This window comes from Adiantum capillus-veneris, chromosome 1, assembly GCF_014529385.1.
Source record: "Adiantum capillus-veneris isolate H3 chromosome 1, ASM1452938v2, whole genome shotgun sequence".
Classification (NCBI taxonomy): domain Eukaryota; kingdom Viridiplantae; phylum Streptophyta; class Polypodiopsida; order Polypodiales; family Pteridaceae; genus Adiantum; species Adiantum capillus-veneris.
This window is the reverse complement of record NC_140931.1, coordinates 65,617,310-65,642,861: the sequence shown is the minus strand read 5'-3', so window position 1 is coordinate 65,642,861 and position 25,552 is coordinate 65,617,310. Positions and strand designations below refer to the sequence as shown.

Sequence of the window (25,552 nt, the reverse complement as noted above, 5' to 3'; positions counted from 1 at the left end):
TTAAGACCGCACCTAGACTACGACCACAAGCATCACAATATACTTCAAATGACTTCTGCAAGTCCGGCAAAGTCAAAACTGGTCCGGTAGTCAATTTCTCTTCTATGTCTAAAAGACAGTCACCTCCGTGGGTCTCCACGAGAAAGGGACTCCTCTCTATGTCAAGATATGCAAAGGGGAAGCAACCTCTGCAAACTTTCGGATGAACCGCTTGTAGTACGAACACAAGCCCAAGAAGCTTCTACTTCATTGACATTCTTCAAATCGGGCCAATCATGGATAGTCTCTATCTTGGCCGGGTCCATCTGCACTCCTGCTGCTGAGACAATGTGTCCCAAAAAGTGTATCTCTGGTAGAAAAAATTCACTTTTGTTTGCATTAATCACCAACTTGTGATCTCATAATGCCTGAAAGACCTGAAGCAGATGTTCTCTATGTTATGTCTCATCCTTGGAGAAAACAATGATGTCGTCAAAGAAAGTGCAAACAAATAGTCTGTACCCTCGAAAATGTTGTCCATCATCCGGCCACCGGAGCATTGGTTAGGCCAAAAGGCATCACCAAAAACTCAAATAACCCAAAAGTTGTGTGAAAAGCTGTCTTGTAGACACCTCCCGACACGATTCGGATCTGATGATATCCGCTCTTCAAGTGGATCCTGCTAAAACACAAGGATCCCTGTAATCAGTCAAGAATATCATCGATTCTAGGAATCGTAAATCTGTTCTTGATCGTGATTTTGTTGAGAGCTTTGTAATCGATGCACATTCTCCAAGATCCGTCTCTCTTCAAAACCAACAACATTGGAGAGCAGTACAGTGAAGTACTAGGCTGGACAAGACCCTTTTCCAAGAGGTCTTTCACTTCTTCGTTCTGGGCTCGACTCACACGGTAAGGTGGCCGGTTCGGTGGTGTGCTTCCAGGTATCAGATCAATGGTATGATCCTCAGGACGAGCGGGTGGTAACTCGCCTGGCAGGTCCTCGGAAAAGCAATCGCCATGAGGTGTGGAGAAACGTTCTTTATCATGTTCAGACATATTTGTCCTATCCTCATCATTCAACTCTTTCAAAAAGATCGAGTAAACAAACAGACTGGATTTCATTAATTTTGAAACGGCCGAAGACGATACAATAGGGACAGACTCGCCTTAAGTTCTACATCAAGTACAATGGTTCTGCCCTTCTCTGTAGTCAAAGTCGCTTTTCTCGCGCGATAGTCGACCACGGCGTTCTTGTGGTACCAGGGCATTCCCAAGAGGACATCACAACCTTCCAAAGGCATTATGTAGAAGTCCTCATGCCCCAAATACCCGCGACAATGCAACCGAAGTTTGCCAATGACAGGTGTAATGGCTACGTCCCTGCCGGGAGCCACTAGAAGTGCCTCTGCTGGTCCCATCCAATCGGGTGTGATCTCCAGCCACGCCAGCAATTCAGGTGAAATGAAGTTGGCCTTGGCTCCTCTATCAAAGAAGATCAGGGATTCTTGGTCTTTCACTTTGCCCCATGCTCGGCAAAGTTCTGTACTCTCGTCCATTGTGCTTGGATCAGTACCCACGCAATCTGGAACCAGTCCTGTTTTCATCTTTCCTTTTCGTCCACGTTCCTCAGCTGGTTTTGAACCCGCATGCTTGTCTTCATCCTTGTCAGTCTGTTCTTTCAGTGCCTTTTTAGGGCACTTCGTGGAGATGTGTCCAGTTTCTCCGCACCAAAGCACTTCCCCTCTTTGATTTAAAGAGCTCTCTCTCGAGGAGTGAGTTTGGGTCCTGCATCCTTTTCTTTCTTTTCTGGGTTGCTCTTTCTCTTTCTACTTTCATTGTTTGAAGTCTGTTCGGTCCTTTGCATCATGATTTCATCCGTGGGGTAGGTCTAACTACCTGAGTGAATGGCAAAACCCCGTTTCGCATGACTCATCAGTTCCTGAATGGAATTTGACTTTTGCTCTAAGCAGTGATCTCGGATCTCTGTAGGAAGTCCCAAGGTAAACCGTTCAAACTGTTCTTTGAACGAGAACTTCTTAAACAAAGAGGCTGGTAGAAAAGGGCTCTAGAATCTCTCGCAATATGCGTCCAATGTATCCTTCTTGGTCATCTGAAGATGGTTCCAAGCAGTTTGTATGTCGCGTTCATACTCTCGAGTCAGCCAAGAAGAAATAAAAAGCCTTTTAAATTTCAGCCATTTAACTAGTGCTGTCTTGTTCAATAGAAGCGTGGACCACCAACTTCGAGCATTTCCCTTGAAGTAAGAGGTGGCCCTGCGAATCTTGGAGTGCTTTGAGTACGCCCTCTAGAGAAAGCTATGTCAAACTTCTGTATGAAGGCCAAAGCCTTCGAAGCATCTCTATAACCAGAAAACGTGTCAAATTTAATTGATTGTCCACCCTCTTTGAACTCTCGGACTTTCTTGCTTTTATCTTCCATAAAGTCATACTGGTTGGCTTTATAGAAATTCTTCTTCTTTGCGTAAAAGTTGTCGTCAGAGTCCGAACTATCCAAGGACGAGTCCTCTTAAGCACTGTCAAGAACTGGGCTAGATTTAGACTTCTTTGCCTTTTTCTTGCCCTTTCCGAAGCTTTGCTTTTTGCTTCGCTTTTTCCCTTTTCTGTCTTCTTCGCTCGAGTCAGAGGAGCTTGAAGAACTCTCAGAAGAAGAAGAACTGAGTACTTCTTTAAATCGAACACGCTTCTTCTGTTTTCTTGTCGATGCGAATGTAGACTGACGACCCAAATAACCTGGGAAGTCAGTTCCTTTCTTTTGCTTTTTGTCGTGCTTTTCTGCTTTGTTTTGCGTGTCAAAAAGCTCAGAAATCCGTGCATCAACCACCTCTTCTAATTCTTGCTCTGTATACATCCTTGGAGTAGGAGGTTTCTTGAGTGCTGGTTTGAGGGGTGGTTCTGTGGTTTGCCGCCACTGTGAATGCATCTCGTCGAAGGAGGTCTAGCTCGTAAATTTTACAAATTTTGGGTCCTTCGCAAAATTTAGCATCATCTTTGTTACATCGTCGATCAATCGTCGACGCTCCATCTCTTCGAGCTCGGCCTGAGTAGGCCGAGGCGGGCCATAGTACATACTCCTTGCGTGAATCTTCTTCGTGATCTCTCCCCGCATCTCCGGATTTAGAGGAAGTCGACTGATCTCTGTCTGAAGCCATAAGTGCCGCATAAAAAGGATCGGATTTCCCGGTAGGAGAGAAATCGGCCGTACTCTGATACCACTGTAACAGACTTGGACACTCCAAGTTAAGATTCTACTGCGGCACGACAATAATTTACTTCAAAACAGTTCACATTTCACAATTGATTCCACACGGCCCGGTGGAGTTCCGTGCCTAGAGATATTGGCCCCAAAGATTGGCGCCTCTTTCTGTATTCTTTTTGTATTAATCTGCAACTCAAAGTACAAGGGAGTGGTTGGGACTCACTCTCAGACTCTGCATCCAGATGCTCTGGGAAGTGAGAGCCCAACAACACTTATAAAGAGATTACAAGGGATGCCAAAAGCAGAGCCCCAAAAGCTGTTCCAAAAGCTGCCCATTAAAAGCAAGCAATTCCTCTCACAAGGCTTAGTGAAATAAAGCAAAGCTTTTTAAAAAAAGTAAAGCTCTCTCTCTCTCTCTCAAGCCTTGCGTAGACAAAAAACAGCCCACGCATATGCTTTTCCGTACACTGGCCAGCGCTTTTGGCGCTGCAATTCGTGGAGGGTCCGTACGGCATGCCACGCCAGCATTTTCCCCACGCTTTTCGGGCTCTGCTGCCAACCAGGGAATGTATGTGTTGTGAGTGTATTGCAGCCACGTCACCAGTTTGTGACAACCTCCAAGATTATCAGCTCGAGAAGAGACATCTATTGAGAGATGCCAAGAAATTTCAAGATATAATATGCTAGGGTTTCCATGGCAAGCAATTCAGGATACCCCACTATGCCATAAGTTGCACTCCGAAGAAAGATGTCAGAGACCATATAACTTCGGGCAAAATTTTCTTGAAAGCTTACCAAGTCCTTGGAGTGTGCGGCTTGGTAGCTATAGACATCAACATCTGCATGGCACTGCTTCTGAGAAAAACAATGACTCGAAACAAATCTTGGATCCTTCTCTTGCAAGTGATCTTTTTTGCTTATGCCCTGTAAAACATGAGCGGTGAAGATGGCAGCGCGCCCGATGCGCGATGAAGTAAGGGTGGAAGTGGCTAATAATTCTAGGGTCAGCACTCAAAGATACTTCAAATAAAATTAATTCGAGAAGTCTCTAGTTTGCTCTGTTTGCTCTTTTGTAGGACCGGTATGCTTTAAGAAAAGCACACGCCTGATACTCTAATACCACTGTCACACAAGGGGCACCACGTGCCAATAGAAAAGAACAGATTGAACAGACTTTTAGCACTTCAATAACAACTGAACTGAAAGAGAGAGAGAGGGAGAGAGAGAGAGAGAGAGAGAGAGAGAGAGCACACGCGACAAGGAGTGGCGGAATTTCACCCCAGAGAGTATTGGCCCCAAACCTTGGCGCCCCTTCCGGTATTTCTTTATATTGCATCATCAAAGTACATGCCGGTACTACATCCTCTGCACCTTCGTCCAGAAGCATGCCAGAGAATGAGCCCATGGCCTCATATTTAAAGGCCCTAGGCCCAAAAGCAATTTACATGAAAAGCCTTCAAACTCAAAAGCATCTGGTCCAAAAGCAATGCCCAAAAGCTGCTAGCGTAAATCACGGAAATCGGTACAACTGCCGCGTCAGCAGTCAGCGCAAAACATGGAAATCCGTACAATCTGCCACATCATCATGTCAGCGCAGAATCCGGGTTTTCTTTACAGTTGCCACGTCATCAAACCAACGCAAATCCTTCTGTGTGTGTTGGTCCTGCTTTATTTATATGCCTTTATGTCACTTGGGCCCCATCAGACGGGATCTCATAAGTTGGTAGGACTTCTTCTTCTGTTGTTGCTTGCTCTTCTTAGGGTCTAGGCCCCTCGGCCGTGATCTATAGGTTGGCTCTGTTCTTCACTGACTTGACACGTTAGCAGGTTGTGACAGTTAAACATAATCTTCCTGCCGATTATGTCTTATCTTCCGTCCTGCAAAATCTTCAATTGATTCGATCTGTATCCTAGTGTTCTTTCTTTGAGCATTCTCCTACTTGGTTTGGGTAATTGAATCTGTATCTTTACTAAGGTCTCAATCTATCCAATTGGCTGCTTCCCTCTTTTGCATGAAACTTTCTAGTGGAGCACCCTCATCTTAAACTACGTTGTCCACTTCCTGATGTTTTCTCAAAAAAATGGCTAGGCTCTGTTAAACTCTTATTTTCCTTTCCTAATTGCTGTCTTCATGTCACATGTGGGATTCACTTTCTGTTTGTTGGACTTTGGGAGCATAGCAGTGTACGTTTACTTTGCCAAAGTTTTACACAACCATCTATCTCTCCCTAGGAAGTTCTATCCTCACCACAATTCTGGTATTCACAACCCATACTGTATTCTCATACACATCAATAGTGATTTCGATGTTCAGTGCACCATTAAAGCATGAGTTCAGTTCACCATTGAAACCAGAGAAACTCTCCATCCTGCTTGCTCTACAGAAAAGAAAATCTACCTCTCTAGTACCTAACCTTCAACCTGCTACCTTCCCCCAATCCCTTTCAAACCCCCCCTACCCCCTCTAGCCCCTACCCAGTCTACTCGCCCCTCACTACCCAATCCCCCTCGCCCCTCTCTACCCTCTCGCCCCTACCCAGTCCACTCGCCCCTCCCTACCCATTCTCGCTCCTACCCAGTCCTACCGCCCCTCTCTACCCCACTTGCCCCTCCCTAGCCACTATCGCCCGTACCAAATCCCCCTTGCCCCTGCCTACCTTCCCTCTCGCCTTCTACTTTTCCTAGACCCTACCAAATCCCTTTCGCCTCTACCCAACCCCCTCGCCCCATTACTACCTATTCTCGCCCTTATTCCCCTCTGGTCCCTTCTGTCTTACGCTCGCCCATCTCTTCCTCCCTTGCCCCATCGACTAGTACACCCTTGCAGGAAATTCGTCTACATCCTTCTCGCTCTCGGCTTCCCTCTTGGTGACATCGCAGCTGCCATTCCGCTCAACATCGTTGTATTTTTCCTGTCAAATTCTCATAGCTTCGGTCACTCACATTTGGTATCTGCTATTGCGGCCGACTCTGCCAAGATAACATGCTATGTATGTATGCAATTGTGTATTGAAACGGTATATGTAAGCTGTTGTGGGATACAGAGAAGTGTTGAGTTGTTGTGGCAGTTAGAGTTCTGCAATCACAAAGGGGCTACTGAGGAATATGGCAGCCAGTAGTCAGCAGGTGCGGCGGGAAGTTTTGTCCAAAAAGCCTACTCGTATGGAGATACAGAGTAGTTTTGAGGAGGAGGCAGAGTCCAAGCACAACAACCATGATATGACTTAAAGTGAAGCCAGTGACGAGAGTTACATGGTACTCTCTCACATGGGTCATTCAGAGTCGAGCTCAGGGTCTTCTAGTAACCACAGTCACGAAGAAGAAGAGGCCAAGGATAAGAAAGAAAGATCTTCATGTGTTACATCATGGAATCAGCAGGCCTCCTCGATCCAAGAGTGAAGAAGAGCTTACATTGAATTTTCGCGTGCAACTACCCCATCCTTCTCTCAAGGATGTCTTGTCTAAATGCAGACCCTCGGTCTAATTACATTAGCAAATGCGGATTTACCCAAGGATGTGCCAGGAGCTATGGTGCATGAACTTTTGAACCGTTTTCCCAAAGTACGGGGACATAGCCTTACAGCTACGCAGATTGACCATTCTCTCGGGATGCCCACCTTTCCGTCTTTGAAGCTGACCACCCGCATGTACTCCCAGCTCTCCAAAAATGCCACAGCTCAGGCCTGTCAAGAATTACTACAAACTGATCACCTCGAATGGCCATCTTCAAGTATTATTTTTTACTCAGAGATGGCAGAGAGTCGAAGAAGAAGCGTTGTGATGTGCCCTCTCTGTTTTCCCACTGTGAGGGCCTTTATTGTCTAATCCACAATATACCTTGTGGCTTTCACCAGATTTTGTACACATCTTTACAAACCAAGGCCAAAAGATTTCGAGCACATGTGCAATTTGTCCAGTTGAGTTTTCAAGTTGCAGCGCTGATGTTGGCTTGGGTTATAAATATCCATGTTAGCCGTGAAGAACTAGATGCAGATATGCAAGGAAAAAGCTTAAAAGGAAGGAGCAAATTTGTGGCCAACACGACCGACCCAATACTCGAGACTAAAAGAAAACAAGGGCTAAAGTGGTGAAGGATATAGGGGAATCATTAATATCATTGCCGATTTCAGAAAGTCAGCAGCCTCGGGTGAAGCACCTTGTCCGCCGAAATTGGTCTTCTCCCGCTACTACTTGTTCTGGGCCAGTGATATGCTCAGGTGTTTCGGTTCACCCTATACCTGTCCTTGTTATGCATGCCCCATCTCGCTCTCCATCTCCCATTTTCACTCCTGCCACAGTGACTACCTTACCTATCCCCACTGCAGTCGTCTCCTCATTTATGCCCATTTCGGCTACACCCATTCCACTTGTCTTAGCTCAACCTCCTACCCACTCTGCCAGTTCACCACAAAGGGACCCTGTCCAACAAGAAGCTGATGTGGGATCTTTAGTAACGGACTCTACCTCACTTTTTTGGCTATCCGAGGATATACTGCAGGAGTCCAGGCAGGTCATTGCTGCCATTGAGCTTGGGGCAGAGCGGTTGGCTGCTACTCACCAGCGCCACTCCGCTACATATGTAGCTATGGAGGGCTCTCTGTGTGTTACAGAGAGCGCGATTGCGGATAGAGACGCTACCATTTTTGCTTTGCGACACACATTGCAAGAAAAGTCTAAAGTCATTGACAACCTCCGAGCTCAGATGCAGGGACTTCGGGAAGTGCTACTTCACAATGATATGGGAGTTCAGGCTCCGGTGAGTAGGGAATATGGCTAAACAAGGCAAGGGATACAGGTCCAGACCCCTGTGGGTATGCGTAGCCAAGTAGCTCTGCCCAATTCATGGGATCCTCTACACACACTCCTGTCGGATACGGCCAACATCAGCACTTTGCGTACTATCCTCAGGGGCTTCAGACATCAGCTTCCTTACCACATATGCAGTCGACACAGAGCATTCCTTGCAACGGCGTTGCTGGTGCACATCGACATGGCTGGGTTAGTCGACGGCCTGAGTACACTTCAGGCCAGGTGCTTCCATCAGTTGTGCAGTAGGTGGCAGCTCTAGTCACAGGGAGCCAGTTCATCCAAGCAGCAGAGCTCCGCAGCAGCCTCCCACAATCGATTTGATGGCTCCTCCCCCAGAGGCAGATACTTTAGCAGCAGTGACAACGACTCTTTCTCTCGGTTGACAAGACCGCACTGCTTTGCTCAGTTTTCTTTTGTACCTATAGTGACTTCTCGGTTCTCTTTGCAGCATAGTGTTACTCTCATCGAAACGGTGAGTGGTTTTGTGGCGGGCAACCTGTAGTAGCAGGGCTACAGTGTCGCAGGCAGCGGACATTCTCTCGGTTGACAAGACCGCACTACTTTGCTCAGTTTTCTTTTGTACTTATAGTGACTTCTCGGTTCTCTTTGCAGCATAGTGTTACTCTCATCGAAACGGTGAGTGGTTTTGTGGTGGGCAACCTGTAGTAGTAGGGCTACAGTGTCGCAGGCACCGGACAAATAGTTAGTTGTAGTTGGGTTGAGTCCACACTGGACGGACTTTTCCCCTGGGCTGTGGCAAGTGGCTGGCGTACGGGTGGTGGTCTAGCGGACGCGGGGCCAAACCACCACGACCACAGTTTTGAGATAGTCTTAGCTGGATTAGATATTTGTGAGCCGTTGGTGGCTCTTTATGGTTGTATATATCCGTGGTTGTTTGGGTTTTATCATCCATTTTGTATGGTCTAGCGTCTAGTCTCGAGTCCAGAGTCTAGAGTTTTGCACAACACTGGCACTCCCCCTGCACATTGGAGCCTCGACACCCCCATTGTACCTTGAGTCTTGAGCTTGGAGCTGTGTGTGTGTTGCCAACCAGAGTTGTATGGTTCTTTGCGCTTGTCGAGTTCCATTGAGTTGAGTCCAGTTGTGTTTTGAGTCGTGTCGTGTCTTGAGTCATATTCCACTTTTGTGTTTGAGTCGTTTGAGTCATGTTTCCGTGTGATGTTTCTTCTGTTGGAGTGAGGTTCCATGCTTACTGCACTGAGGAGGACCCACTCTAGAGAGCACGACACCTTTTCCTGGCTACGATTACTCCAAGATAGGTGTATGCATCTATATACTCCACCATCTCTTGGCCATATGTTAATGTAAATGTGGGTGCTGACCTCCTGACCCATTGTGGTGTGGTGTTAAACACCATAACCCTGGTTTTCCCTAACAGACAATCCACTATCATGGGCAAAGCATCTAAATGACGTTGTATCTCCTCCGGGGAGTCATAAATCAACACAATATCATCAGCATATAACAATAGCGAGATCCATGTCCCTCTGCTCCTTAATGCTTTCGAGCTCCTGTATCAGAGGGTTGATTTTCTCCCTCCTTTGCAGGGGAATTCTTACAAGCTGCAAGTTCTCCCTTAAGTGTCTCGATCGATGCATCCTTTTCATTCATGCGTTTCCAACCTTCAAAAGCAACAAGTGCATCCTCTAATCTTTTTTGCATCGGGCATTCCATTACATTCACTTTTGCCTTCACTATAATCTGCATTTCAACCTTCAATGATGTGTACATCTCGTCACGCTTACTAAGTGTTTCTTTGTCCGACTCTATCCTCATATCTGCGAACATAGCTTTTTTGTAAGTCTCCGCATTTGCATACATCTCTTTTTCAATGTCACCTCTCAAAAGGCTCAGCTCCGCCTTAATCATCACCTGTACCTTCTCATACATTAAGTCATCTTTGACTCTAGAAAGTTTTTGTGCTCCCATAGAACGTGGCAACAGGGTACTCTCTCGAATCCTCTGCCTAAATGTCGCTTTTGATTGAGGCAGGGTTTCAAAAATGTCGTCTTCCCCGAGGTCAGCTGATTGGTCCATCCTCAAGCACCTTGTGTGAGGCTTAACTGCTGGTGCTGTAGGCTGAGGCCAAGTGATGGGCAGACCTGCTGAGGCTCAGGAGAATTTGCTGAAAAACATAACTGAGGCTGAAGGTAGTGTCGGGAATCTGCAAATGCAGGGTGCTACTGCACAGTCGATGGGCCTGGATTGCTGCCCCTGATGCTGGATCTATTATCACCAGGACTGGGGAAGAGGTAGCCAGTGGGGTCAGAGCAGCATGGCAGTAGAGGGGCAAGCAGCAGCGCACAGCTTTCCACAGCAGTGCCCAGCTCGTCACCTCCACATGTGCAGCTTGTCACCAGCAACACGTTGTCATCAGCAGCAGCTCGTCACCAGTAGCAGGTCATCAGCAGCAGCAGTTCGTCATCACCGGTCTGGCCCCACAGTCTTTGCTAAACAAAAGCTCAGTAGCAAATTCCATGCTGAGAGAGAGAGAGAGAGAGAGAGAGAGAGAGAGAGAGAGAGAGAGAGAAATGAAATAAAATGAAATGTTATATTAATGTCTTCAAAAGGCCAGAGTGACCTATAAGACCAAACTGATACAAAAGTGGTGAGTCTGTTACAATGTCTGAAAAGTGTGAAAATGTGAAAATAAATGCGAAAAACTAAATACAAAGTATTAAATAAACTTCTTAGGAGCATTCTGGGTGTCTGGCTAGAATGCTTATAATCCTTTGTTGTAGTCTCCTCCGGTGAAGTGTGCTTCTGCATCTCGGTCATGGTTGTCTCGATTTCCTAAGCTCAATCACCCTGTCAATGAGGGTGCCTTTGGTATGAATGTGGGTACTCCTTTGTGCTCGCTGCTGGCCTCTCGCTTCTCCTGCCATTCCTGCTTCTCTCGATCAGAAGAAATCTGTGATCTGCCTCTGAGGCTGTAGTGCTCTTTGTCTTCTCATTAGATTATCCTTGTGCCGATGTAGTTCCAGTAGGTACAGGCCTAAGCACCTTTGATCTTGGTATTGCATGACTCTATCTAGACGTCCAAAGCCTTCTTTAAACAGGCAATGGAAACGCCCACGTATCTCATAGTATACGGTGCATCATAGTATACGGTGCAGTGGCATATGTAGTGTAATTCTGTCTCCGGCTCTATTCCGCATAACTTGCAAATTCTGCTCTCAGGTGGGATTCCCCTAAATCTGCCAAATTCAATTTCCAACTGGTGTGAGGATGTACCAATCTGACCAATAGCACATCTCAAACCATGAGACAGGTGGGTATCCATGTAGCTCAGGCGAATCACAAAGCCATCTTCAGATAGCTGTAGGAAGTTTTCTTTATAGTCGGCCATCTTCGTGCCCAATTCTTGTGTAGGGTCTACCCATGTCCTCTTAGTGTCCAACTGTATAAGATCCTGGCGGATGATTTTATTAATCTCCGTTCGTGTGATTGCCAGTGATGGAGCCTCAAGAGAGTATTGGAAGGGGCGTAATCTTTCCATATTGAACCCGTGTCTGTGAAACCACGAGGAGAGTTGCACATACCAGCATGATGTATCTCCTTTCATTGCTAATTTTCGAGAGGATTCGAGGGCCAATCTAGTATATCGGCAATTATTTGCATCCCACAAACCATGTATAAAGGACACTGATCTGGTAAGAGCTTCAATTTCTATTGGAGGGGCAGCTAGTTCCGCTCGGCTAATCGCGTGTGGTACGGGGGCCTTGGCTCTAATCATTCGGGAAATCATAGATACCAAAGGTCTCTCCATTGACTTCCAATTATCCTGATCCACAGATGGTCCCCAAATCTGGACCCCATACAGCATAGCCGAAGCCACCACAGTATCAAAGAGCCAAAGTTTTATTCGTGGTTCTTGAAACTGCACTTGTGAACACATCCTCTCCAACCCTCCCAAGGCCGCAAAGGCTCTGGACAATCTAGCATCCGTTGCTTTCTTAAGAGTAAACTTCGGTCCTGTAAATACCACACCAAGGTATGTGTATGCATCTGTGTACTCGACTGTATCCTGGCCATATGCAAATGTACGTGCCGATCTCCTAACCCACTGTGGTGTGGTGTTAAACACCATAACTTTCGTTTTACCCAAATTTACCGACAGTCCGCTGTCCTCCGCAAATTTATGTAATGCATCTAACTGCCTCTGCATTCCATCTGGTGATTCTGCTATCAATACAATAGCATCTGCATACAACAACAAAGGGATCCATGACCCTGCAAGTTAAGCACCTCTTTCACCCTCTCTATCAATGTAATCCGATACCTCATCTATATACATACCAAGTAAAGTAGGGGACAGTGGGCATCCCTGCTTTACTCCAACGGTGGAATGAACAATGTCGGAATCCCCTTCTGGAGTACGTACATAACCAGTTACTGACCTGTATAAGGCCATGATCCCCCAGATAATCTCTTTGGGGACCCCTAACTCTTGCATTCTACGCATCAATCTGGCCCTTGGTACTGTATCAAAAGCTTTCCGAAAATCCACAAAGCAACAATACATCCTTCTCCCGCTTGCTCTTCCTTCCTCAATAATGGCTCTGAGCGTAAGAATGTGATCTAAAGTGGAATAACCCCTCCTGAATCCAGCTTGTCCTGTTGCCCTTATGCCCTCATTCTGTGCCCATCTACTCAATTTTTGTTCCAGAATGGATGCGTACAGTTGGGTCAATGTGTGACCCACCATAATGGTACGGTAGTTCTCGGGTATCATAGGATCCCCTGACTTGAAAATAGGTACAATAGTAGATAATTTCCAAGATTCAGGTAATCCTTCACACATGACCCGATTAAACAGACGAGCAAGGACTTCTGAAAGTAGATCCCTTGCATGGATCAGATGTTCTGCTACTAAACCCATGTTCTGCTACTAAACCCTCATGATCATATTCTCTTCTTGTCTTCATCTTATCAATGGCTTTTTCCACCATTTCGGCAGTAAAGAAAGTACTAGTAGCAAGGCGTGGCTCTAGCGGATCTGGTAATGGAGGCTGTCCAGATACCGTATATAATGATGTTACATATTGACCCCAAATCTCAGGAGAAGTAATTGTCGAAGGTGATGAGTGCTCGTGAAATAAATGCCAGGCCTCATGTGCGTCCTGACTCAAGAAGAGCTGATATAAATCCTTCTGCAGTTTGGCTAAAAATGCCCTTTTCTTGCGACGTACTATACATCGAAGAGCAATCCAAGACTGCTTATATGTGATGATCCCAAGTGTAAGCTCTTTCTGGACCTGGGTTCTCGTCTCTCTGCATTCCTCGTCGTACCAACTGTTTTGAGGCATGTTCCCAGATCCTCTCTTCTGATCAGGCTAGGTATGTGGGTATGCCTCTTGTGCTGCTCCATGTAGTATCTCTGTTAGCTGAGAGGTAATCTCCTCTACAGTATATATTGGCTCAGCTGTCCACATCCTATTATAGATCTGTTGCATAAGACTGAATCAGTCTCTGGCGTGAAAGTATATCTTGTGTGTGTCTTCTTCCTTTGGACTTGAGAGGCATTGTATTGGAAGGAGATTGATAAGGTCAAGAGAGCATGATCCATTGCAATCCCAACCGGTCTAGGTCCCACCTTAAAGTCCTCGATACTAGAAATAAAGCTTGGTGAAGTCATGACATAATCCACTGTACTGGCCCCATGCCTGTGCAGGAAACCATGTGTAGTTGCCATCTCCATGAGATGTCTCCCATATTCAGTGTGTTCTTTATCCTGTGAATTTCTAGTAAGCCCCTCCTGTGATAAATCCACTTCTCTGAGCATTTCCTCAGAAGTATCATAGAATACTTCTTGAGAGTTGGTTGTTCTGGCATTAAAGTCTCCTAAGAGAACGATGTCTCCATCTCTAGAGAACTCCCATATGTCATTATTCAATATGGAGAAAGGGGACTGTCCTTTAGGTGAGGAGTAGACTGATGTACTTGGAGGGAAGTAGCATATAGCGATATATAGAAATCTACCTCTCTCGGCTCTCATTCTCACCCACATATACCTTGCTTGTTCATCTTTCCTGATAATCTGTAGTAGTGGTCTCAGCTCCTCTTTAAATAATACTGCTACTCCTCCTCAACCCCGGCTACCTCGTAGAGATCTCTTGTCTGGTCGACCAGCTGTTTCCCATAAATACCCCTTCACATGTGGCATAAGTTGTCCCGGTATCTGGTGTGTCTCTGAGTAGAAAACTATGTCTCTGTCCCTAAAGTTGTCTTCAAAGGCACCTACATCTAGCCTATATGATCCATTACAATTCCACGCCGCTATCCGGAGCGTCGCCCCATAGGTCTCGCACCGTCATGATGAGCGCTTTTCCAGAACCACTACTTTCCCTCCTCTATAAAAGGCGATTTTCCCCTTTTCTCTTGCTGCCCTGATCTCTGGCATCAACTCTTGCATGTGTGCCACTTGTGCCAATGTAAGGTCATCTTCCAGGAAAATACCGGTTTTCTTAAGAGTTGGTCTCTTCTTTAGAAATTCTTTCCTTATTTCTATATTAGGGAAGCGGAGAATAAGTGCCCTATCCTTTACGTTTCCCTTCTCGTCGATTCCTTTCTTGCCCACTCTCCATGCACTTGTGTGAGTAGGCTCTGTGATGCCCATGCGTTGTAGCAGTTCCCTCACTTCTTCATCTACATTCTCTGTCTTTGACTGCTGTGACCCGCACATGCAGAGCCCGATTTTTCCTTTCCTGCTCTTCCTCAATGGTCATATTAATAATGGTGGAGGTAGGTGTCGTCTCAGGCATCTGGGCCGTCCCTTTCTTCGCATCCTCAATCCATTTATCTGCTTCATCAACCTTTTCTTGTGTCTTAACAAGACGTTCCGCCCATGAAGATACCGTTTTCGATTTCTGTTCATCTCCTTCCCGTAGAGCTTTCATCTGATCCTTCATGTTCTCGAGCTCCTTCAGCACCGAAGGTTGGTCGTCTCCCTTCTCCTTAGTTGCAGATTTGCAAGCCGCAAGTTCTCCTTTTAGCTCCTCGATTATTGCATCTTTTTCCCCCATGTGCTTTTCCATATTTGTTTTCCATGCTTCAAAACTTGCTACTGCCTCATCGAGTTTCTTTTGCATAACGCATTCTGTTACATTTACTTCGGCCTTGATTAGGTTTCGTAATTCCGTTTTCGCGGTCTGAATTTCCTCATTCTGTATCCCCCGGATCTCTCTCCTTAGTTCTCTCATCATGTCTCTATACATGGAGTTCCTGTAGCTCTCAGCGTTCGCGTGCATTTCCTGCCTGATGTCATCCCTCATATAGTTTAGCTCAGATTTGAGCATCACTTGGACCTTCTCCATCAGTAGCTCATCATGTAGCCCGGAGGTTTTCCCGACTCGTAAGGATCCTGGTGATAGTATAGTATCTCTGTTTCTTCGTTTGAAAGTAGCCGTCGTTTTTTTTGGGGTGGTGTAGCTATCTACACCCGGCCCTTCCCCTTCGGTAGGCGGATCCATCTAACCCGAGCCACAAATGTGGGGTAGGGCACTAGGGAAAGCTTAAAAACTTTTAAACTTTAAAAGTTTATTTCAAAGGTTAAAGGCCTTTAAACTTTAAGGCTTAAAATCTCTTTTAACTTAAAATTTCCTTAAGGCTTAAAATGAAATAGCGTAGGAAGATATTGATTTCCTATGCGTAGAACAACTGGGCGTGCGTAGGTTTGCCAGACGTGCTACGCGTAGAACATGCGGGACTCTCTCGCGTAGGCCTCAGCAGGAGTACGCAAGGCAGTGCGTGCAGGTCTCAGGGCAGCGCTGAGAGAGGCCTTGTCGTGCTTTGCTCTGCAGCCTCCGCCTCGTCGCGAATGCCCTCAGCCCTGCAATCGTTCCTCTGCGCGCTACTGGTTTTCTGTAGTGAGCAGCCTTGCGCATTCTTATGCAGTGCCCGCGGTGCTCCTGTGTATGCTTCCTTTCGCATACACACACACACAGAGAGAGAGAGAGAGAGAGAGAGAGAGAGAGAGAGAGAGAGAGAGAGAGAGAGAGAGAGAGAGAGAGAGAGAAATGAAATGAAATGTTGTATTAACGTCTTCAAAAGGCCAGAGTGACCTATGAGACCAAACTGATACAAAAGTGGTGAATCTGTTACAATGTCTGAAAAGTGTGAAAGTGTGAAAATAAATGCGAAAAACTAAATACAGATAAACTTCTTAGGAGCATTCGGTGAAGTGTGCTTCTGCATCTCGGTCGTGGTCGTCTCGATTTCCTAAGCTCGATCGCCCTGTCAATGAGGGTGCCTTTGGTATGAATGTGGGTACTCCTTTGTGCTCGCTGCTGGCCTCTTGCTTCTCCTTCCATTCCTGCTTCTCTCGATCCGAAGAAATCTGTGATCTGCCTCTGAGGTTGTAGTGCTCTTTGTCTTCTCATTAGATTATCCTTGTGCCGATGTAGTTCCAGTAGGTACAGGCCTAAGCACCTTTGATCTTGGTATTGCATGACTCTATCTAGAGGTCCAAAGCCTTCTTTAAATAGGCAATGGAAACGCCCACGTATCTCATAGTATACAGTGCAATGACATATGTAATGTAATTCTGTCTTCGGCTCCATTCCGCATAACTTGCAAATTCTGCTCTCAGGTGGGATTCCCCTACATCTGCCAAATTCAATTTCCAGTTGGTGTGAGGATGTACGAATCTGAACAATAGCACATTTCAAACCATGAGACAGGTGGGTATCCATGTAGCTCGGGCGAATCACAAAACCATCTTCAGATAGTTGTAGGAAGTTTTCTTTGTAGTCGGCCATCTACGTGCCCAATTCTTGTGTAGGGTCTACCCATGTCCTCTTGGTGTCCAACTGTATAAGATCCTGGCAGATGATTTTATTAATCTCCGTTCGTGTGATTGCCAGTGATGGAGCCTCAAGAGAGTATTGGAAGGGGGGTAATCTTTCCATACTGAACCCGTGTCTTTGAAACCACGAGGACAGTTGCGCATACCAGCATGATGTATCTCCTTTCATTGCTAATTGTCGAGAGGATTCGAGGGCCAATCTAGTATATCGGCAATTATTTGCATCCCATAAACCATGTATAAAGGACACTGCTTTGGTAAGAGCTTCAATTTCTATCGAAGGGGCAGCTAGTTCTGCTCGAGTAATCGCGTGTGGTACGGAGGCCTTGGCTCTAATCATTCGGGAAATCATAGATACCAAAGGTCTCTCCATTGACTTCCAATTATCCTGATCCACAGATGGTCCCCAAATCCGGACCCCATACAGCATAGCCGAAGCCACCACAGTATCAAAGAGCCAAAGTTTTGTTCGTGGTTCCTGAAACTGCACTTGTGAACACATCCTCTCCAACCCTCCCAAGGCCGCAGAGGTTCTGGACAATCTAGCATCCGTTGCTTTCTTAAGAGTAAACTTCGGTCTTGTAAATACCACACCAAGGTATGTGTATGCATTTGTGTACTCGACTGTATCCTGGCTATAAGCAAATGTAGGTGCCGATCTCCTAACCCACTGCGGTGCGGTGTTAAATACGATAACTTTGGTTTTACCCAAGTTTACCGACAATCCGCTGTCTTCCGCGAATTTATGTAATACATCTAACTGCCTCTGCATTCCATCTGGTGATTCTGCTATCAATACAATATCATCTGCATACAACAACAAAGGGATCCATGACCCTGCAAGTTGATCACCTCTGTCACCCTCTCTATCAATGTAATCTGATACCTCATCTATATACATACCAAATAAAGTAGGGGACAGTGGGCATCCCTGCTTTACTCCAACAGTGGAATGAACAATGTCGGAATCCCCTTCTGGAGTACGTACATAACCAGTTACTGACCCGTATAAGGCCATGATCCCACAGATAACCTCTTTGGGGACCCCTAACTCTTGCATTCTGCGCATCAATCTGGCCCTTGGTACTGTATCAAAAGCTTTCTGAAAATCCACAAAGCAACAATACATCCTCCTCCCGCTTGCTCTTCATTCCTCAATAATGGCTCTGAGCGTAAGAATATGATCCAAAGTGGAATAACCCCTCTTGAATCCAGCTTGTCCTGTTGCCCTTATGCCCTCATTCTCTGCCCATCTACTCAATTTTTGTTCCAGAATGGATGCGTACACTCGGGTCATGTGTGACCCACCATAATGGTACGGTAGTTCCCGGGTATTTTAGGATCCCCTGACTTGAAAATAGGTACGATAGTAGATAATTTCCAAGATTCAGGTAATCCTTCACACATGACCCGATTAAACAGACAAGCAAGGACTTCTGAAAGTAGATCCCTTGCATGGATAAGATGTTCTGCTACCAAACCCTCATGATCATATGCTCTTCTTGTTTTCATCTTATCAATGGCTTTTTCCACCATTTCCGTAGTAAAGAAAGTACTAGTAGCAGGGCATGGCTCTAGCGGACCTGGTAATGGAGGCTGTCCAGATACCGTATATAATGATGTTACATATTGACCCCAAATCTCAGGAGAAGTAATTGTCGGAGGCGATGAGTGCTCGTGAAATAAACGCCAGGCCTCATGTGCGTCCTGACTCAAGAAGAGCTGATATAAATCCTTCTCCAGCTTGGCTAAAAATGCCCTTTTCTTGCGACGTACTATACGCGGAAGAGCAATCCGAGACTGCTTATATGTGATGATCCCAAGTGTAAGTTCTTTCTGGACCTGGGTTCTCGTCTCTCTGCATTCCTCGTCGTACCAACTGTTTTGAGGCATGTTCCCAGATCCTCTCTTCTGATCAGGCTGAGTATGTGGATATGCCTCTTGTGCTGCTCCCTGTAGTATCTCTGTTAGCTGAGAAGTAATCTCCTCTACAGTATATACTGGCTCAGCTGCGCACATTGTATTATAGATCTTTTCCACATAGACTGAGTAAGTCTCTGGCGTGAAAGTATATCTTGTGTGTGTCTTCTTCCTTTGTACTTGAGAGGCATTGTATTGGAAGGAGATTGATAAGGTCAAGAGAGCATGATCCACTGCAATCCCAACCGGTCTGGGTCCCACCTTAAAGTCCTCGATACTAGAAAATAAAGCTTGGTGAAGTCGTGACATAATCCATTGTACTGGCCCCATGCCTGTGCGGGAAGCATGTGAATCCCCCTGATAAAGGGAAATTCTCTAGACCATTAAGTATGGCCAAACCATGTGTAGTTGCCATCTCCATGAGATGTCTCCCATATTCAGTGTGTTCTTTATCCTGTGAGTTTCTAGTAATCCCCTCCTGTGATAGATCCACTTCTCTGAGCATTTCCTCAGAAGTATCATAGAATACTTCTTGAGAGTTGGCTGTTCTGGCATTAAAGTCTCCTAAGAGAACGATGTCTCCATCTCTAGAGAACTCCCATATGTCATTATTCAATATGGAGAAAGGGGATTGTCCTTTAGGTGAGGAGTAGACTGATGTGCTTGGAGGGAAGTAGCATATAGCGATATATAGAAATCTACCTCTCTCGGCTCTCATTCTCACCCACATATACCTTGCTTGTTCATTTTTCCTGATAACCTGTAGTAGTGGTTTCAGCTCCTCTTTAAATAAGACTGCTACTCCTCCTGAACCCCGGCTACCTCGTAGAGATCTCTTGTCTGGTCGACCAGCTGTTTCCCATAAATACCCCTTCACATGTGGCATAAGTTGTCCCGGTATCTGGTGTGTCTCTGAGTAGAAAACTATGTCTCGGTCCCTAAAGTTGTCTTCAAAGGCACCTACATCTAGCCTATATGATCCATTACAATTCCACGCCGCTATCCGGAGCGTCGCCCCATAGGTCTCGCACCGTCATGATGAGCGCTTTTCCAGAACCACTACTTTCCCTCCTCTATAAAAGGCGATTTTCCCCTTTTCTCTTGCTGCCCTGATCTCTGGCATCAACTCTTGCATGTGTGCCACTTGTGCCAATGTAAGGTCATCTCCCAAGAAAATACCGGTTTTCTTAAGAGTTGGCCTCTTCTTTAGAAATTCTTTCCTTATTTCTGTATTCGGGAAGCGGAGAATAAGTGCCCTATCCTTTACATTTCCCTTCTCATCGATTCCTTTCTTGCCCACTCTCCATGCACTTGTGTGAGTAGGCTCTGTGATGCCCATGCGTTGTAGCAGTTCCTTCACTTCTTCATCTACATTCTCTTTGTCTTTGACTCTTGTGACCGCACATGCAGAGCCCGATTTTTCCTTTCCTGCTCTTCCTCAATGGTCATATTAATAATGGTGGAGGTAGGTGTCGTCTTAGGCATCTGGGCCTTCCCTTTCTTCGCATCCTCAATCCATTTCTTTGCTTCATCAACCTTTTCTTGTGTCTTAACAAGACGTTCCGCCCATGAAGATGCCGTTTTCGATTTTTGTTCATCTCCTTCCCGTAGAGCTTTCATCTGATCCTTCATGTCCTCGAGCTCCTTCCGCACCGAAGGTTGGTCGTCTCCCTTCTCCTTCGTTACAGATTTGCAAGCCGCAAGTTCTCCTTTTAGCTCCTCGATTATTGCATCTTTTTCCCCAATGTGCTTTTCCATATTTGTTCTCCATGCTTCAAAACTTGCTACTGCCTCATCGAGTTTCTTTTGCATAACGCATTCTGTTACATTTACTTCGGCCTTGATTAGGTTTCGTAATTCCATTTTCACGATCTGAATTTCCTCATTTTGTACCCCTCGGATCTCTCTCCTTAGTTCTCTCATCATGTCTCCATACATGGAGTTCCTGTAGCTCTCAGCGTTCGTGTGCATTTCCTTCCTGATGTCATCCCTCATATAGTTTAGCTCTGATTTGAGCATCACCTGGACCTTCTCCATCAGTAGCTCATCATGTATCCTGGAGGTTTTCCCAACTCGCAATGATCCTGGTGATAGTACAGTATCTCTGTTTCTCCGTTTGAAAGTGGCCGTCGTTTTTTTTGGGGTGGTGTAGCTATCTACACCCGGCCCTTTCCCTTCAGTAGGCGGATCCATCGAACCCGGGCCACAAATGTGTGGTAGGGTGCTAGGGTACTAGGGTAAGGGGCTGAGAATATGGCAAACTTAACCAGTTTACCTTAAGGAATAAAGGCTTAAAATAAAATAAACTTGAACGTAGGCTTCCTACGCGTAGAAGGACTGCTTGACTTGCTACGCGTAGGTCATCTGGAAGTGCTACGTGTAGGACTGCGCGGGACTGCTGCGAGAGAGTGGAGAGAAGCTCTTGCGCTCTGTGCGTTCCTGTGCCCTGCACGAGGCTGTCAGCGCGCAGCGGCCACACAGGCAGCGCGCAGCAGCGCAGGCCAGAGGGCGGCGGGGGCAGACTGTGGCGACGCAGGGGGGGTTGCTTCATGCGCCAGTAGGTCAGCAGGCCAGGCGGCAGCAGCAGCAAGAACCCTCACGCGCAGCAGCAGCAAGAGAGCTGTGCACTCAGCCCGCCATTCTCCTTCACGAGAGAGAGAGAGAGAGAGAGAGAGAGAGAGAGAGAGAGACCAGAGTATTCAGCTAACAAATGAATGAGAGAGAGAGAGAGGGGGGGGGGATGATGGATTTCCTTTTTGTTTGTGAGCATGTGTACATTGTAAAGCAGATCAGACCATATAAATAATGTCCAACAGCTTTGTTAAAATTGCAGAGAATGAAGACACGTGTGATCAACAGCAATTTGAACCCAATTTGGAATGAAGAACTTATGCTTTCTGTACCATGCCCTCCTCCTCCACTTAGAGTGGTAAGATTGTATTTTCTACGTTTCGGTTTAGAAATGACCTACAATTGACAAGGTGCAGGTATACTCTATGCAACTAAAGGTGAAGATCAACCATCTCTGTTAGCATCTAGTTCACACCAACTAATTGGTCAAAAAGTTTTGACCAGTCAAGAAATTAACATGCTTCACTAGCACTTTCTCGCGAACTGGATTACTGAAATGGAAGGCTGTCCTCTTGAACAGGCATTTCCGTCGTTTTAATGACATCTTAGTGTCATGTTTTTTTCTCAAATTTGCTTTCCATTATGTGTTTGCGGATCACTTTGGCTTTCGTTTTCCGTATAAGTGTTTGCTCTGTACTGAAACAGATCATATTTTCATCAGATTTGTCAGGTCAATTTACACTGAGTTTCGTGTGTTTGTATGGCTTTTCTTCATTATTGTGCTGTACTGAAATAATGGTAGTTTGCAGCAAGTGTTTGATAAGGATCTTCTCTCGGCAGACGACTCAATGGGGGAGGCGGAGGTAGATCTTCAGCCTTTGGTTTCAGCTGCAAGCTTACATGAAGGGATAAAAGCCAAAGGTCGTTTGCAAGTGGGGAAGTGGCTTGCCACTAATGACAATGCTCTGGTAGAAGACAGTTTAATCTGGTTGAAAGAAGATGGGCATGTAACACAAGGCATTTCTCTGAGACTTCAGAATGTGGAAAGTGGTCTACTAGATTTGGACCTTGAATGGGTCCCCTTAAACCAGTAAAATGTGGGTCAGACAGAAATTGGCATTTGCAACATGTATTTGGAGATTGGTGTGGTTCAATGAACTGAATATTCAACCATCACCTCTATTTAAAGCATATAACCTACTGCCTGAATATTGGCCAGAAAATTTTTCAATAGAGTGATTGATAAATTTTTGATGGACCTTGAGCAGAAGGTCCCTATCAGCCCCACATTCCAGTAGGGGATTAAGGTTTTTGAGAAAACCATGTTGTTTCTTTCTTGTCTGAGCATGTTTCAAGTTTCTCGCTCTTCCCAATATGACTGAAGCTTGATATCTAGAGGAGCATAAGTGCTCTCACGTTTCTGTAGTTCAAGCACACCTTTGATAATCTGCCTTGTATGCAAATTGGATATGATTACTTGTGACACACATAAGACTGACCCCTGGGGTCTTGTTTCGGTGTGGAATAAAAGGCTTGAAAGGACTGAGAGGGAGAATCATCATCTTGACGCTAATTGTAGTAATTAACATAGTCATGAAAGCAGTTGTAGTAACAAGAGACAAAATTTTCTTTGAATATACAACCCATCAAAGAAAATTTTTCTTGTTAGTTTCTTTTCTTTTAAAATATTTTTCTTGTCAGGTTTGACAGAAGATTTTGTGCTCTTCAATGTACCCTCCGATCTCGTCCAAACGGCTCGTGAATCTGAGACATATTGCTAGTGAAATGATGAGGCCTGAATGCTGCTCTCGCAGAGCCTACAGAGAAAGTGAGAGAGGCCGGAGCCTGCCCTGCCTTCGTCCACGACAGCAGCCCTGTTCGCGCGACCCTATCGAGAGAGAGAGAGAGAGAGAGAGAGAGAGAGAGATGGCTGCTCTCTAGGCATCGCCCACAACAGAGCGAGTAAGGGCACTACTCTTGCATAGAAAGAGAGAGAGAAGGCAGCCCTGCCTCAGCTTTAAGTGCCACCGGGTCCCAGCCATGTGATCAATGGCTCTTGTGCAAAATCAAGGGCATTGGTAGATCTCAACTGTCACGCGTAAAAATTAAACTCGGGATCCCGAGTTTAGTTTTTATGTGGAGATCTATTGTTTTAAGTTTAAGTTTATGAAAAAGGACAGCACGCGAGCGTTAAGGCCTCTAACTCTGAAGCTAGTGGTCAAGGTTCAAGTCTTGGTTGGGAAAGCGAGGGCACCCCGAGATTAGGCCCCCGGTGATTGACAGGTAAAAACTAAACTCGGGATCCCAAGTTTAGTTTCAGTAGATTGATGGTCCAAATTGATCTTTCACTTGAGACCATTGATCCCATGGTGAAGACCCCGTGGCACTTAAGAGCAACCCTTGACAGCTTACAGAGAGAGTCATGGCGGAGGACGCACAAAAAGAAAGAGAGAGAGAGAGAGAGAGAGAGAGAGAGAGAGCATGACATGTGCCCGTCCAAAGGGAGCCACTTGCAAGTTGCGCGAAGAGAGACAGAGAGAGAGAGAGAGAGAGAAAATGAAATGAAATGTTATATTAACGTCTTCAAAAGGCTAGAATGACCTATGAAAGTCACAATGTGGTGGATCTGAGAGTCTGAAAAAAAAGAACCTAGAATTTATTTATTTTTTTGTTTTGGTGCAGACATGTTTACTAAATTCAAATCTCCCAATAGCGAGATTCCCTCCCTTCCCCTCTCCCCACTGACCCTCCCCTTTAAGTGCCACGGAGTCCCAAGCATGGGATCAATGGTCCCAAGTGAAAGATCAATCTAGACCATCGATCTGTTGAAACTACACTCAGGATCCCGAGTTTAGGTTTTACCGACCATGCGAGGCCTAATCTCGGGATGCCCACGCTTCCTCAGCTAAGATTTGAACCTTGACCACTAGCTTAAGAGTCTGGGGTCTTAACCGTCACGCTCACGTGCGCTTTCTTGAAATAGATGTGTTTTTCACAACCTTAAACTTAAAACAATAGATTTCGACATAAAACTAAACTTGGGATCTCGAGTTTCGTGTTTATGGACACCACCATAAAAACTAAACTCTAGATCCCGAGTTTAGTTTTTACGCATCGACGGTCGAGATCTGCGAGCGCCCTTGATTTTGCACAAGAGTTATTGATCCCATGGTTGGGACTCCGTGGCACTTAAAGATGAGACCCGTCCACCTATAAAATCCACGTCACCCCTGCGTTGCAATTCGACGTTGCTGCTCGATTCATCCCTCTTTGCTTGCATGACACGAAGAGACTCGGTGCCCGATGCCCTCATCTTGGTTGTTGGCTCTTTGGTTGCCCTGCAGACATCCGAGAGAGAGAGAGAGAGAGAGAGAGAGAGAGGGAGAGAGAGAGAGAGACAACCGCAAACACAGAGAGAATCTCCTTGGGGATTTTTTTGTTGCGGTGCATACATAAATAAATGGTGATTGAAATTTTGATTTTGAAGTGTAATATGGATCCCTCTCCCCGCCCTCCTCTGAACTCCACGTCAACTTCTAGCTTTAGCTTTTGCATCGCGGTCTGCTCAGCCCCCCCCCCCCCCCCCCCCCCCCCCGGGCTCCTTGGTCTCCACCCGCATGTCCCTATCGTGCCCTGGAGGTTGAGAGAGAGAGAGAAAGCACCATGGCTGCTCTGAACGTCGCAGAGAGAGAGAGAGAGAGAGAGAGAGAGAGAGAGAGCTGCTCTCCTTGCCTCGTGCGTGCACACACCTGGTCTCTGTCGCGCGAGAGAGAGGAGAGCGCTCGACACCTACTCTCTACCGCCGGAGAGAGAAACTGGGTTCGACACTTGTCCTTCCACCCATAATACAGACAGAGAGAGAGAGAGAGAGAGAGAGAGAGAGACTTGCACCCTCACGCGGGAGAATGAGAGAGGGGGTAGAGAGAGAATCTGCTCAAGCATTTGCGATTTACCCTAATGCGCATGCGCCTACTGGCACGTAGTATGTTTTATTCAAATCATTTCGGGATTTCCTCCGATTCTGTTTCTTACCTTACCTCTCACCTCTCAGGACATTGCTTTAGTACCTCTGTAAAAGGTAGATGGCGGGCTCGAACTCATAACCGTTGCTTCAGCAGCCTCATCGAGATGTATCGTAGCCACTCAGGCAACCAAGTTCAGCTGCTCCCAAGCTGCAATCCATCAAAAAAAAACTATACACGATTCAAGCTCTCGGCACCTTCTTCT

The 25,552-nt window shown here is 46.0% G+C and overlaps 1 protein-coding gene across 2 annotated transcripts in view; it reads left to right on the top strand.

Annotated features, from left to right (window-relative positions):
- LOC147464919 (ADP-ribosylation factor GTPase-activating protein AGD12-like) overlaps positions 1 to 22,693 on the top strand; it is a 203,942-nt gene extending 181,249 nt beyond the window's left edge. For both annotated transcript variants that reach the window (XM_086517071.1, XM_086517074.1), the window contains 2 exons: positions 21,588 to 21,683; positions 22,135 to 22,693. In XM_086517071.1, coding sequence (XP_086373197.1) covers positions 21,588 to 21,683; positions 22,135 to 22,419 — 381 coding nt within the window. In that variant the 3' untranslated portion in view covers positions 22,420 to 22,693. The remainder of the gene's footprint in view (positions 1 to 21,587; positions 21,684 to 22,134) is intronic.
- The last annotated feature ends 2,859 nt before the right edge of the window (positions 22,694 to 25,552 follow it).